A 15,772-nucleotide genomic window follows, 5' to 3' on the forward strand; every position below is an offset into this window, starting at 1 on the left:
CCTTGCCCAGTGTTTCTCGACCCTTTTTTCATTACCGTCCCCTTAAGGAACCTTTTTAGGCTTTTTTTTCCCCCTAATCACCTCCTCCTTCCATGAAATTTTAATACCAAATATATACTGTATGTCTGTTTATGACTGTATGTTTATCTGTGCTTCATAAATTAAAGAGTAAGACTTTTTTTTTGCTTCCAAGAACCAATTTTTGCTCCTGTTGAAAATCATCTCATTTTCCAGGTAAGGACATTGAAGCCTGGAGACATTAATTACTTGCCCAAAGCAATGCCAGGGGATTTTTTAATTTAAAGGCACATGCAACCTCAGAAATTATTAAATTGACTAGCAGGTACACTGATAAATTATCTAGATATCAATTAAACATTCAACTGTTATCTTTCAGATATTTTTATTTTCACAAGAGGATACACAAGGTTATGTAACCTAAATCAATCTATTTTGTGTTCTATCAAGTAACTCTGGTTCTACGGAAGCTGAAATAAATGGCTAAAATGTATTCTTATTGTTTCAAAATAAATAATGTTATCACATATATCCCCAAATACTCTACACGTCTTGTCTTTAAAACAATTACTTCAAAATCTTCATTAACAATAAACAGTAGAATTCAAAATTAAAAACAAAACAAAACAAAAAAACCCCAAAAACCTAGTGCAGGAACATATCTCCAGAATTGAAATTCAAGTTTTTTAAAAAATGATTTACTGTGTTAAAACTATTTTGAAGTGAAAAATGCTTAAATATTTTCCTTCTAATTCCTGGGCACATTTTTAATTTCGAAGTTATTTTAGGCTAAGTAATTGGTCTTATTAATATTCTTACCAGTTCTATCATATGACTCATGACATGTACGTGCAATTTCCGCTCCAAGTTCTAAATAATGACCAGCTTTATCCATTCTGGAACCATCTGCTCCTAGTGCAAACATTCCCCCAGCAAAGCAGGCTAAATGCCCCATCTTCTTTTCTAAGTGCCCATTCTTCCATTCTCCAATAAAGACAAGACCTCCACGGGACTTCTTAATAAGATGCTTTTCTATAGCCTATAACAAGAAAAAAGCAGATTTTCAAAATTTTAGAAGCAAACAGTTGGTGTTCAAACTTCCTGTGCCCTTCTGGATACTGCAAAACCTTGGTAATCAAATATTCTGCCAAGAAGTAATTTTCCCAAACTGGGGAGGCTTAGTCTAGCAAATCCTTGTGTACGTCAACAAACTTGTGCCCAAGTTGCATATAACCTGGAATGAATACCCTATTCTCTACTATAACAACCCAGGATGAAAGAGAGGAACTTTAGCCTAAGATTACCTCTCTATATAACACTACCCATTAAAAGCTTTATCTTCTTGAGCTAAATAAAATTCACAACAGTCAAATGAGAACATAATGATAAATTATAACCTAAAAGGCTCTAACAATTTATTTTCTATTTCATACAACAAAATCTGAATAGGAAGAATACCTAGGTAAATCAGAAAAATACGATTTTAATAATTAGTTAAAATAGTCAATATGAGTATGTCACCTGACAAAATAATTTACAAAGGTACCATGAGGTGAGTCACCTTGTACATTGTAAGGCTTACAAAACTAGTTGAAAGTAATCTTTACTTCTCACACTGAGTGACTCGTTTTGGATTCTGTGCCATGGAAAAGAGAGGACATATGATAAATACAGCTCATCCTCCTGGAATATCAGATTTACTCAAAAGATGTAGGAATGGCCTGAGAAATACTGTACATTAAAATAAACTTGAATAGGACATGAAGTACAGTCCAATAATCATCTTTAATTTTAAAGGTGACATTTTTTAGGGCTTTACTCCTTTGGACTATGTTCCCGGACTTCGCTGAGAGGGTCTATGGATTAATGCTCTACCTTTAGAAATACAATACTTCTATACAAAAGTCTAAGAACTTACATCAATCCACTTCTCTTTGGTAGAAATTATTGCATATGATTAGAAGATACTTTTATTTCAGACAATCAAAAGGATTATTTCATTCAAGAATTTTCCACATTTTGTTGTGGGTTGTTCTCTGACAAGCCTCAAAATAATCAGTTTAGGAAAAATTTATTCTATATTCTCTACAGTAACAATGTAGGTTTTTCAGAATTGTAGGGACTATGCCTTACGCATTATCTTATATTACACAAGGACTATAATGTAGTAAGTACTAAATAAATAAAAAAAAGTTTAACTAATAATTTGTAAATAAATAAATAGTGCTCTTAGATAATAATATTTGGCCTATAAGGGAAATGAGAGGTGGCTGATAAACAAAATAAGTGACTGCCCTTGGATTACAAGTTTTTGTTGTAGTTATTTTCTTTTAACCATAGTGCCCTGAAGCACAAAAGAAAAGATTTGTTCATTGAGTAGAGGGGTGTTCTTCATCTTTGCAGACTTCATGGCATCTACCACGTTTTCCACGTGTAAGGTACTCAGTAAATGCCTAAAAAATGGTATCTGTACTTTTAGTTCTAAATTTTCACACAATATTTTTGTCTTTGTGTCATTTCTGTTCATTATAACATTTCCGTTCTTACCTATATAATGAAAAGCTATACAAACATATCCCCATGGACCTAACAGGACTGAAGTAAAAGATGAGTAAAGATAGGGCTCTTACCAGTAATTCACTTACGAACCCCTAAAATTGCTGGTATGTAAATATGACAAATCCTAAGGATTCAACTTGTATAAAATGCCAAACTGCTGAATGGCAGTTAAAAGAAGTATTATTATTCTTTGATTAAAAGATGTTGAACAATTTTCACTAACACTGGTATTCCAATCTTGATCCTAAACTACCTTTAAAAGAGTACATTTTTTCTTCACTATTCTAAAAATTAAAGACTAAATATAAACTATATCAGAACACAAAAGCTATCAGTGTAAATAATTTTTAAGAAGAAAAGCAGCATGTAAGAGCCAGGGATATGGGTATCAGGCGGCACATGTGCAGCAGGGGGGTGGAAGTGGAATTATTACATACAAAGGCTCAGAAACGCAAACTTAAAATATGACTTATTCAAATTAAAACCGATCTTAAAATAAGTGATCATTCCTACCTCTCCCATGCACTCCATATGTCACTTAGTTAAATTTGTGTATACTCTGTCCCTTGACAAAATTGTTTACTGAAGATAAACTACTATCACAAAACTGCGTACTTAAGATTATGCTTCAAAATTTAAAAAGGCTAATTGGTCATTTAGAAATATTTACTAGGTGCCCATTCTGGACTTAAGAACTAATAAAAACAGGACACAGAAAACAAATATGGGAAGATTTACAGAATAGTTAACTTATATAGCAGATGTTTTGTGGAAAATTATTTTAACCTAATGAGGTTAACTTTCACATAGATATCATGCCTTTCAAAGTATATACAATGAAAAAAATCAATGACAAATATTAAACAGATTTTCCTTCACTTCTATCGAAAATTAAGTAAAGTAAAAGGAAAAATAGTTTTAGATTACGAATATTATAAGCAAGCAGCAAGCTATAAAGAAAAAATATCAATTACATGGTATATGATGCATTACACTTTCTCAAAAATGATAATATTAAATATAATCATTCAATTATCAAACACTTACTGAGTAACTATTATGTTTCAGTGCTAGGTGCTGAGACAAAAATAAACAAATTAGTTTCTGCCCTCAGGGTACCCAGACTGTAGTGGGAATGACTGAGGGATCTTTTCAACACTATGATTCTAAGACTACTAAATTCTTTTTACTTAATCACTTCTCTTAGACCATAAAAATTCTAGTTTTAAATTTTAATAACAGAGAAATAAAACTTCTAAACTTTTTCAAAATTTAAGACTTCACAAAGTATTTTAGAAGTCATATACTAAAATTTTAATTCTTGATTATAGTTCAATTACTTCAATTTATTAGTTAACTCAGTCCTTCAGCAAACATTTACTGAGTGCCTACAATGGGCAAAGCAATGTACACTGTATATTAAATTCAACATCTGTGCATTTTTATAGACAGCTGTAAGGTCCCTAAAAGGCAAGGATATAAAATGAGTATTAAAAATAAAAACAAAACTATAACTCTGAAAATGGATACTTGACTAAAGCCAGAACGGTGTTCTTATATACAAAGTATACTATTTTAAGAAATACTTTAAATCATTAATGGGGTATGAGCTTATAACGGGTCAGAGAAAAAATAACTTACTATTCATATACTTTTCTATTTCAGTTTTTGCTTGGAAATATCCTATCTAAATGCTTCTAAGAATGCGTCTTGTTTGGATTTTAAAATTTCACAGCATCATGGTATGAGGTTACATAAATATGAACAACTCAGGACAGCGGTGAAGAGCACAGGCTGCAGCATCAGGCTGTTCGTTCCAGGCTCCCTCAGTTAGCAGCTATGCGACCTTCAGCAAGTTGCTTAATCTCTCTGTACCTTAAGGACCTCTTGTGTAAAATGCAAGTAATGGTAAAATTATTTCATATAAGAAAAAGGAGTTAGAACAGCACCCGGTGTTTGGAAAACACTATGTAAGTGCGCTGTCATTACTATTTACCTGGGAAGTTTTCAATGGGTAGGTACAAGTAATCATTGGAAAGAAGAAAGGTTTACGGAAATGTATGTTCAGTCAGAAGTTTTTCCAGTCTTTGTAGACAACAACTAAAAGCAATAATTTTTCATAAAGAAAATGCTACACTAAATTCTTCAATAATTTCTTTAAAATGCCACAATATAAGTAAAGAAATATATGCCTTTTATATTACAACACTTAAAAACTATACAATGACTGCATATGATAAAAATGCTTATATGCATTATATGCACTTCCTGGATGCATGCAATGGTTGTATTTGTCTAGTCACTATCAAATGTTCACAGTTTACATTCAATAAGTAGCAAAATGTTCTGATAATTACCTCAACAGCATCATCATACATTTTTCTTGCCTCATGGTCTGTTTTATCTGACATTAACCATGCTTTCAGTAAGTATTCATAAAAACTGTCTCCCAGTCCACCAACTGATGTATGATCTATAACAAAAGAGAAGAATGGAGGTATAGGAAAAATAGACTATAAAGTAATATTTTTCAATTATAATATTACAGGTCAATTATCTTAAAATTGTATTAATAATTTTAAAATTATATATCAACATACTTCAAATTTAGTCCAGTAAGATTATATCATAATAACTCTTCTCTATATATGTACCCAATTTTTTAGGACATCTTTTTCCTCTGGATGTGGTATTTCACATATTCAGTATTTTCCTGAATCACATAGTTTGTACATTGTCACATATCCAAACTTTCCAGAATTGAAAATAATTATCTTTCATATATTAATGGCTCTAAATATATACCAACAAAACCCCCCAAATCCATTGCCATTAAGTCAATTCTGACTCATAGCAACCCTATAGGGCAGAGTAGAACTGTCCCATAGGGTTTCCAGAGAGCGGCTGGTGGATAAGAACTACTGACCTTTTGGTTAGCAGCCAAGCTCTTAACCACTGTACCATCAGGGCTCCCTAAATATGTAAGCTATGATTAAATACGCAAAATACTCTTAGATCTGATGTTAACCTAGAAGAGCTCACTCTTGGACATTTTTCTCTATAAGGTGGTTAATGGTAACATCTGTGCCATAGGAAATAAAATTATTCCACAAAGAAAAAAAAGCCCAAGAACTCCTCTGTAACACCTGGCACAGTAAGTTGCTGAATTTTTATCCTCCATTAGTATTTATACAGCTGTTAGTACACGTTTGTTTGCCTAGTTATATTCTTTCTCTATCCCACCTATATTTTTAATGCTAAACAGTTTAGTTCTATAAATCTTTCACTCCTGACTTTGTACAAACCCTGCCCTATCATCCCTGAATTTTGTTTCAAAACTTACATCCTCCCTGCATGAAAGAAAAAATATCACATTTCCCATAACTCTTCCATCATTTACATAGTACTATAATTGGTCTTTCAAACTGGTAAGGAAAAGATGGACTATTCAGTGCCCTATGAAACTGACTATCCATTTGGGGACAAATGCATATTAGTATTTATATCTTTAGCTCACAAATATAAATCTGTGATAGATTAACTATTTAAAAGTGAAACATAAAACTATAAATATACCAGAAGAAAAAAAAAGAATGTCTAGTCTTCCTAAGCAAATGATCCTAAGTAAAACACAAAATGAAGTAGCCATAAAGGAAAAGATTTATAGCTGTAGGAAACCTTGGTGGCGTAATGGTTAAGTGCTACGGCTGCTAACCAAAAAGTCAGCAGTTCAAATCCACCAGGCGCTCCTTGGAAACTCTATGGGGCAGTTCTACTCTGTCCTAGAGCGTCGCTATGAGTTGGAATCGACTCGATGGCAATGGGTTGGTTGGTTGGTTATGGTATAAAAAAAAGTCAAACCCACTGCTATCAATTCTGTCCCATAGGGTTTCGAACCGCTGACCTTTTGGTTAGCAGCTACAGCCATTAACCACTGTGTGGCCAGGGCTCTTCCTATAATTTATGCTACCATAAATAAATACAAAAGACAAAGACAAAAAACTGAATGGGAGAAGATACTCACAACATAAGAAAAAAGGATCGATACCCTAAACAAAGAACTCTGACAAACGAGAACAAATGGAACAAAAAATTGACATATGATGCACACAAGTAACTCACAAGGGAAAAAAAAAAAAGCCACAAATCGATAATTTACATAAGCAAAGATGCTTAGAGAAAATCAAATAACGAGATTTTGTTTTTACCTATTAAACCAAAACCAAACCCACAGTGCCGTCGAGTCGATTCCGACTCATAGCGACCCTATAGGACAGAACAGAACTGCCCCATAGAGTTTCCAAGGAGCACCTGGCAGATTCAAACTGCCGACCCTTTGGTTAGCAGCTGTAGCACTTAACCACTACGCCACCAGGGTTTTCTTTTACCTATTAAAAAATTTTGTAACAACTGATAATAGCCAATGTTGATAAGGTCATGCTGCATTGTTGCTGGAATTTAAGGGAAATTTGGTAATAGTTAACGAAAACAGAACCTAGGAGTTATAGTTCTGAAATTATATGCTATCCCATCACTAATACACATTTATAGATATTTTTGCTGTTAGATGCTGTGGAGCCAGCTCCAATTCTTAGTGACCCCATCCGCAACAGTACAAAATATTGCCTGGTCCTGCACCACCTTCACAATCATTACTACGTTTGAGCCCAATGCTGCAACCACTGTGTCAATCCATCTTGCTGAGGGTCTTCCTCTTTTTTTGCTGACTCTCTACTTTACCAAGCATAATATCCTCCTCCAGAGATTGGTCCTTCTTGATAACATGTCCAAAGTAGGCGAGACGAAGTTTCACTATCCTTGCTTCTAAGGAACATTCTGGCTGTACTTCTTCCAAGACAGGCTTGTTGGTTCTGGAAGTCCATGGTATATTAAATATTCTTTGCCAACATCATAATTCAAATGCATTTCAAATCAATTCTTCTTCGGTCTTCCTTATTCATTGTCTAGCTTTAGCGTGCACATGAGGTGATTGAAAATACCATGGCTTGGGTCAGGCGTACCTTAGTCCTCAAGGTGACATCTTTGCTTTTCAACACTTTAAAGAGATCTTTCACAGCAGCTTTGCCCAATGCAATATGTCGTTTGATTTCTTGACTGCTGCTTCAATGGGCGTAGATCGTGGATCCAAGTAAAATGAAATCCTCGACAACTTCAATCTTTTCTCTGTTTATCATGATGTTATTGTTTGTAGGATTTTTGTTTTATGTTGAGCTATAATCCATATTGAAGGCTGTAGTCTTTATCCTCATCAGTAAATGCTACAAGTCCTCTTTACTTTCAGCAAGGAAGGCTGTGTCATTTGCATATCACAGGCTGTTAATGAGTCTTCCTCCAATCCTGATGCCCTGTTCTTCTTCATATAGTCCAGCTTCTCGGGTTATTTGCTCAGCATATACAATGAATAGGTATGGTGAAAGAATACAACCCTAACACATACCTTTCCTGACTTTAAACCATGCAGTATTCCCTTGTTCTATTCAAACAACTACCTCTTGGTCTATGTACAGGCTTCACACAGGCACAGTTAAGTGTTCCAGAATTCCCAATCTTCACAATGTTATCTATAATTCAATGCCTTTGCATGGTCAGAAAACACAGGTAAACATCTTTCCGGTATTCTCTGCTTTAAGCCAAGATTCATCTGACATCAGCAGAGATATCACTCATTCCACGTCCTCTTCTGAACTTGGCTTGAATTTCTGGCAGTTTCCTGCAACCTTTTTTGAGTTACCTTCAGCATAATTTTACTTGCATATGGTATTAATGATATTGCTTGATAATTTTCTCATTCTGTTGGATTACCTTTTTTTGGAATGGGCACAAATATGGATCTTTTCTTGTCCGTTGGCCAGGTAGCCGTCTTCCAAATTTCTTGGCATAGACAAGTGAGCACTTCCAGTGTTGCATCCATTTGTTGAAACATTTCAATTGGTATTCTGTCAATTCCTGGAGGCTTGTTTTTTGCCAGTGCCTTCAATGCAGCTTGAACTTCTTGCAGTACCACTGGTTCTTGATCATAAGCTACCTCCTGAAACGGTTGATATGTTGACCAATTTATTTTTGGTACAGTGACTCTGTGTATTCCTTCCACCTTTTGATGCTTCCTGCATCATTCAATTTTTTTGCCCATAGAATTATTCAATATTGCCAACTTAACGCTTGAAGTTTTTACTTCTTTCAGCTGGAGAAATGCTAAGTGTGTTCCTCCCTTTTGGGGGTCTTTGCATGTTTCCTTATAATACTTTACTTTGTCTTCTTGAGCCACTCTCTGAAATACCAAAAACCAAACCCACTGCCGTCGAGTCGATTCCGACTCACAGCAATCCTACAGGATAGAGTAGAACTGCCCCCACAGGGTTTCCAAGGAGCACCTGGTGGATTTGAACTGCTGACCTTTTGGTTAGCAGCCATAGCTCTTAATTAACCATTACGCCACCAGGGTTTCCCTCTGAGGTACAGATACTGATAAATAATAGATACTGACTGGTTAACTACTGACTGGATTTTTTTATGAAGACTAAGTTGGAGAAGGGTAGGCTAACTGATAGGGTTTGCTTTAGAGTCAGGAATGGTTTGTTTGTTGTGAAACTGTGGACCTGCTCAAATTTTAGGATGGGGGAGGGGAGGCAGCTTTATTCTGGAGCACCTACATCTACATGGAAAGTCTTACCCTCCCTCAATGAAATTGCTCATTTTTTTAAAAGAAGAGCTGCATAGTTTCATGCCTGGTGATAAATGCCAGGGATAAAAAAGGTGGTAAATTAGGAATTCAAGTGGAGCCTATGTTTCACATTACAACCTTGAATAAATTCCTGTTTTTAGCTCTTACTTTTCACTCATGTTTTCAATTAATTTTACTTATTTCCTATGAACCCAAAATTTCTCTGGGATTCCATCAGCTAACTTTTCTTTAGTTTTCTTTTTAAGATACTCTAGGCTGTGGCTTTCTCAATGCTATTCATCCACTCCCAGCCACATTCTGTGTTCTGGAAACTGGTTGAAATATCTTCATTATGAACCCTTCCCCCTCCATTGCTTCCAAATCTCGTCATTATTTTTTCTTCATTAATTTTTCCCTTTTCCATTTCTGTATCTTCATTTCATTTTGATCTCAGGAAGAATGGTTGTTCATAATGATGACGTTATAGTTCAATCTTTACCATGAACTAGAAGTTCTAATATAACCTTCTCAGGTTGACTTCTTTCTCAATAACTCTGCAATTAGTTAATGTTTAATTTTTCATTCCCCTATGTCACAATTTGCTCACATCATAACCACTATGTTATTCACGATGATTTTTAGGTGGTATGCAGACTTCTAAAAAATTTAATAATTATATAATGATTCTTGTCAAGATGTTAAGTCCACACAAAATCTCAACCCCTCCCCAAAACAATTAACAATGATAATAAGCCAAATATTTCTTAAAATGGCATAGCCATGTTTAAAACAATTTAGAAACTATGAAGATAAGAAATACAAAGAAACTCATAGCGTTAAAAGCAGGAGTTTCTATTTCTGGAAACAGAAGTAAATAAAGACATCTGAGAGTTTACTTCCTACAAGCTAGTAGGGTTCAAGGCACTCACTTGTGGTGGGACGCTGGGTATAAAATTAGTTTCCTATAGTAGCAGATGGAAACAGACAGCTGAACAATTGAGACTGAGTTAACATGCCATGTATGTTGGGAACTGAAGGCATAGGCTCCTTGGAAGAGAGAGCCATGGTTCCAGTGTACTAAAAAAAAAAAAGACCAAGTTCTGAACTGATGAGCCAAGGAAGGTAATAATAAACCTGTCAGGCATGGAGGAGGGAGTGAGGGGTGTGGAAAGAAAAACACATATATCATGAAGCTCTGACTCAAGATCAGCTTTCAAATGAAAATTCTAATGCACATGAGAAAAACTTAAGTTACAAAAAAACACTAACATAATTCAACTCAATAAATAGGAGAATTTACTGTATCGAGAAAAAGCGAATGATGGAGCAACCTTCTGAAAGCAAGTTTAAAATATGGATATTTAAAATATACTAAGGGAAAAAGTAAATATATAAAGCAAAAACTGATAAAATTACACTGAAAAATTGGCAAATATAGATTTTAATACACTTATTTGAAAATTGATAGCTCAATCAGAAAAATATCAAACAATCCAAAAGCAGTCTTGTTTAATATGCTGAGGTTGAATTAACTAAAATTAGACTCTCTGTTAAACTACAAGCAACTTGACGGCTGACTTGTATTACTGGTTTAAGCTTCTTTATATACCCTACGGTATCTAGCACAATTATTACTTATACATGCTCATGAGCAATTATCAAATGAATGGCTGTATTTTTATTTTCAAGTACGAATAACATTTCACAATTATAATAATTTGTCTTAAGGTGCTTTTTCTTTTTCTAACCAATTAGACCACATTTTAACAAAATAAACCCATTTTCATACTTTTTTTTTTTCTGTTTAGGGAAACAAACAATGAATTATGGGATAAACGTTAATACCTAGGATAGCACCCAATACTCAAAAATTCAACAGAAATGTTTGCTGAATGGTGCATTAAATATCTGAAGCACTCATTCTTTCAAGTTGTAATAAAATTTCCATATGTACATTTTTATAAACTTTTTAAATTCCCTCAATACTAAAATGTCTATAATTATAGTATATATTTTCATGAAATAACCATTGCCAAGATAATAAAAAACAACTTAGAATACAGCTCATTAATGTAGATTATCAGAAAAATGCATACAAATCTTAGTAAGATTTTCCTTTTGGAGATTTTAAATCTTCTATAAACATATATTTGTGCCTAGAGCTTTTTAATTTTCTCACAACTCAATGTCCAGGTAAAATATTCTAAATTACTCAGTTGACTATAATAAGAATATATGCTCTAAAAATACCCCAATACCCAAGTTCATTCCTCCCATCTTCCTTAAAAGAGTCTGGACTAACTGCTGCTTCTTTCTCATAATCTTTTGCTTCTTAATTCCCTGTATTCTGGCTTCCAGCTACTCCACATAACCAAACCAGAATGGTCCTCTACAATTTTAAATGCCTACTCCTCACTTTGGGCAGTTCTACTGTGTTATAGGGTCACTATGCGTCAGAGTCAACTTGATAGCAATGAGTTTTTTTTTTTTTCCTCCTCACTTATAGACATGGTTAGATTCCAAAGACCAGGTCATTATGTGAAAATCGGCATCATGCAGAAATGGAGGATAACCACATCAGATCACAAAATGGAGGATAACTGTATCATTACATAAGTACCAAATTATGTCATTACATAACTGCCAAACCACTGAGAATCATGGGCCAGCCAAGTAGACACATAACCTTAACCATCACAGCCAGTACTGCTCTCACCTCATGCCTCGGTGTTCGTCACTGCCAGATGTACATTGTTAATGTGCAAAATATTTGGATAATAGCTTTTTTACTATTGTCATGAATGCGAAATGTTGGATAACTAGACAGTGGATACGTGAGGAGCAAATGTAGTCATTTATCGGTCCTAATACATCAAAACATCAAATAAACCTTAAGTATGGATCATGCAAGGAGAATTGTAGAGAAGCACTGGGAAGGGGCGATACTGAACTGAGGGCCTAAAATAACTGAAGGGAATAAGGAATGAAGGACAGAATAGATTTGAGAGTTCTAAGAAGACAGAAAAATAGGTCTGCAGTCTAGCCTGACTGTAAAGTTCCTGGCATGGGCCAAACTATGTAGAATGTGAGTAGTATAAGGACTCAGGAGGAGGAAACATTTTAAAGAAAAGATGTTGTGTTGTTAGAAGCCATTGAATCAGTTCTGACTCACAGTGACCCTATCTACAACAGAATGAAACACTGCTGGTCTTGCATCATCCTCACAATTGTTGCTATGTTTGAGCCCACTGTTGCGGTCATCGCATCAATCTATCTCGTTGAAGGTCTTCCTCTTTAGCACTGACCTTCTACTTTACCAAGCATGATGTCTTTCTCCAGGGACTGATCCCTTCTGATAACATGTCCAAAGTATGTGAAACGAAGTCAGGCGAAGAGTTCATTTTTACACATGTTGAGTTTGAGGTACCCATGAGATACTCAGAGCCCTGATGGCATAGTGGTTAAGAGCTTGGCTGCTAACCAAAAGATCAGCAGTTCAAATCCACCAGCTGATCCTCAGAAACCCTATGGGACAGTCTTACTCTGTCCTATAGATCCTATAGGATCGCTATGAGTTAGAATCGATTCAATGGCACCTGACAACAATGAGATACTCAGGAACAAATATTCTATACATGTGGGAATGTAAGTTTAAAGCCTAGAAAGATCAGTAACGAAGTATTAATTTCGATCATGGGTGGGTGTGGAGTGAAGAATTTCACTTTCCCCAAAGTAGTTGCACCTTTGTCCTTGTTTCCTGAGAGACAACTCTAAAACCTTGTAGTATCCTGAGTAACTGAGGTGTCTTTGTTGGTCTCCAGACCACACCTGGGGGTTTGTGCTAATGAGTGGCGGCTGGCCAGGCCAGAGAGACCATCATGTCACCTGGTATCAGCTGAACTCCGGAGGGAGGTGGGCTGATTAACTCAATCATGGCTACTTAATGAGGTCAATAAAGGCTCTCAGCAAGGAAGCTCCAGGGGGTCCCTGGTTGGTGAGAGACTTCTAAACATGTGGTAGAGCAGCGAGCCCTTTGGGACATGGAATTTGCGTTGGGAAACTCTCCAATACCTCAACCTATGTGTCTCTTCATTTATAACCTTTTATGCCATAATAAAGCTGTAATCATAAGTATAGAGCTTTCTGTGATCTCGTCAGAGAAAGCTCTATACTTTCTGTGATTTGTTCCAGCAAATTATCAAACTCAAAGGAGTAGTGGAAGCCAGCAGGTCAGAAGTGAAGGAGTTCAGAGGGAGGAGGGACAAACTTACAACTGTATCATGAGGGAGTATAGGGAACCCCTGAATTGTACCCAGCAGGTCAGAAGGGGAGCATCCAGGGGAAGAGCAAGATTGAGGCCGGCATCCTACAGGGGTAATGGGAAAATTCTGAATTTATAGCCAGCAGGTCAGAAGCAAGAGGAGCCCTGGAGACTCCCAAGTTTGCAGCTAGCATCTAAGGTCTTGGACTAAACTGGTGGTCTGAAGGACTTTTAATTTGTGAGATCTGACCTAGCTCCAGGTAGCTAGAGTCAGAGAAAGAAGAGCTGATTAGGCAGCTGGTATCAGAGCGGAACAGAGAAATGAAAAGTAGGGATTTGTTATATTCTTATAGTTGGTGACAGAAAAAGTAGACACTTCGATATTTAATTTGATAATTATTTCCACTCAGTGGGCAAACTTTTTCTGTCAGGGACCAGACAACATACATCTCTGCCACACATTTTTCATTTTTGTTGTCGAAGCTGTTTGTTTGTATGTTTAAACAACCCTTTAAAAATGTAAAAATCATTCTAAGCTTGCAGGCCATACAAAAACAGGCCACAGACCGGCCTGCAATTGTTTACCAATAGCTGATTTGGATTTCATCAATACGTAGGACATAGTTCTTCCTGTGAGAACAGACGAGGTTGGTTAAGTACAACTGAAATGGTAAAAAGTAGGAATCCCTGGGAATATCAATATTTAAAGAACTAGCTGAAGAAGAGTATGAAAAAAACACTCATCCCTTCAACGTTTACTGGCCTTGTGTCTTTCTTTGTCCAATTGAATGTGGTAAAAATAAATACATAACCGTGTGCCAATTTCAAGCCTGAGCCTCAAAGACACCTTGTGTGCTTACTTCTCTTTTGAGAACACTGTCACTGCCATGAATAGAAGCATGGTACACCCTGACAGAGGATGAGAGACCACATGGAGCAGAGATGAGTCACTCCAAATGGGGTCATCCTAGATCAGCCAGCCTCTAGCCAACTGGTGAGCTGACTGTAGAACAAGGGCAAGCCCCACATAGTATCAGCAGAGCCCAAGTCAGGTCAGCAGAACTACTAGGCCAGCCTGTAGATATGGAAAAATAACCAATTAGTATTGATTTAAGCCACTAGGTTTTAGAGTGATTTGTTACACAGGAAAATGGATAAAAGCTATAAACCCACAGACCCTAGCAGCTTAATGAACAAATCCCCAAAACAGAATACAAGAATAAAACTTCATCAAGACACAACATAATCAAATTGCTCAAAACCAGTATTAAGAAAAATTTCAAATGCAGTCAGAGAAAAAAGTCATGCTATAAATGGAGGAAGAATGATAAGAATTACATCAGATATCTCATCAGAAATAATGCAAGCAAGAAGACAGTAGAACACCACCTTTAATATGCTGAAAGTAAAAACCATGTCAACCTAAAATTCCATACCCAGAAAAAATGTTATTCAAAAATGAGGGTGAAATAAAGATGTTTTTAGATATGCTGAAACTGAAAGAATCCATCATCACAAGACTTGCAATACAAGGAATATTAAAGGACTTCCTCAGGCAGATGGAAAACAACAGAAATCTGGATCTATACCATAGGTTGGCACACTATAGTGTGGGGGTCAAATTTATTCCTCTCCTGTTTTTACATGTTCTGTGAGCTAAGAGTATGTCTTAGTTATCTAGTACTGCTAGAACAAAAATACCACAAGTGGGTAGCTTTAACAAACAGAAATTTATTTTCTCACAGTTTAGGAGGCTAGAAGTCCAAATTCAGGGTGCCATCTCTAGGGGAAGGCTTTCTCTCTCTGCCGGCTCTGGAGGGAGTTACTTGTCGCTTTTGAACTTCTGCTCCTGAGTGATCTTCAGGTGGCTTGGCATCTCTCTTTCCCCATATCTGCTTAATTGTTTGCTTGTTTAATCTCTTTTATATCTCAAAATAGACTGACTCACAACACACCCTACACTAATCATTCCCAAATGGGATTATAACCATAGGCATGGAGGTTAGGATCCACAATACATATTTTTTGGGGGACACAATCTATCTATACCATAATAGTTTTTATATTTTAATGGTAAAAAATCAAAAGAATAATAATATTCTGTAAATGTGAAAACTATATGAAATTCAAATTTCAAAGTCAACAAATTTTATTGGAAGATAAGCTCTACAGATGGATATCAGTATTTGGCAGTATTTACCTTTGTAAAACAACTTTTGGAAGATGAAACAAAATTTCATTACAGATCAGCA

The 15,772-nt window shown here is 35.8% G+C and overlaps 1 protein-coding gene across 1 annotated transcript in view; it reads right to left on the reverse strand.

Annotated features, from left to right (window-relative positions):
* Positions 1–15,772, reverse strand: part of MAN1A2 (mannosidase alpha class 1A member 2) — a 236,028-nt gene that overhangs the window by 42,246 nt on the left and 178,010 nt on the right. The window contains exons 9-10 of the mRNA XM_064282369.1: positions 4,935–5,050; positions 838–1,057 (exon numbers count right to left, since the gene is read on the reverse strand). Coding sequence (XP_064138439.1) covers positions 838–1,057; positions 4,935–5,050 — 336 coding nt within the window. The remainder of the gene's footprint in view (positions 1–837; positions 1,058–4,934; positions 5,051–15,772) is intronic.

Source organism: Loxodonta africana, chromosome 3 (assembly GCF_030014295.1).
Source record: "Loxodonta africana isolate mLoxAfr1 chromosome 3, mLoxAfr1.hap2, whole genome shotgun sequence".
NCBI lineage: Eukaryota > Metazoa > Chordata > Mammalia > Proboscidea > Elephantidae > Loxodonta > Loxodonta africana.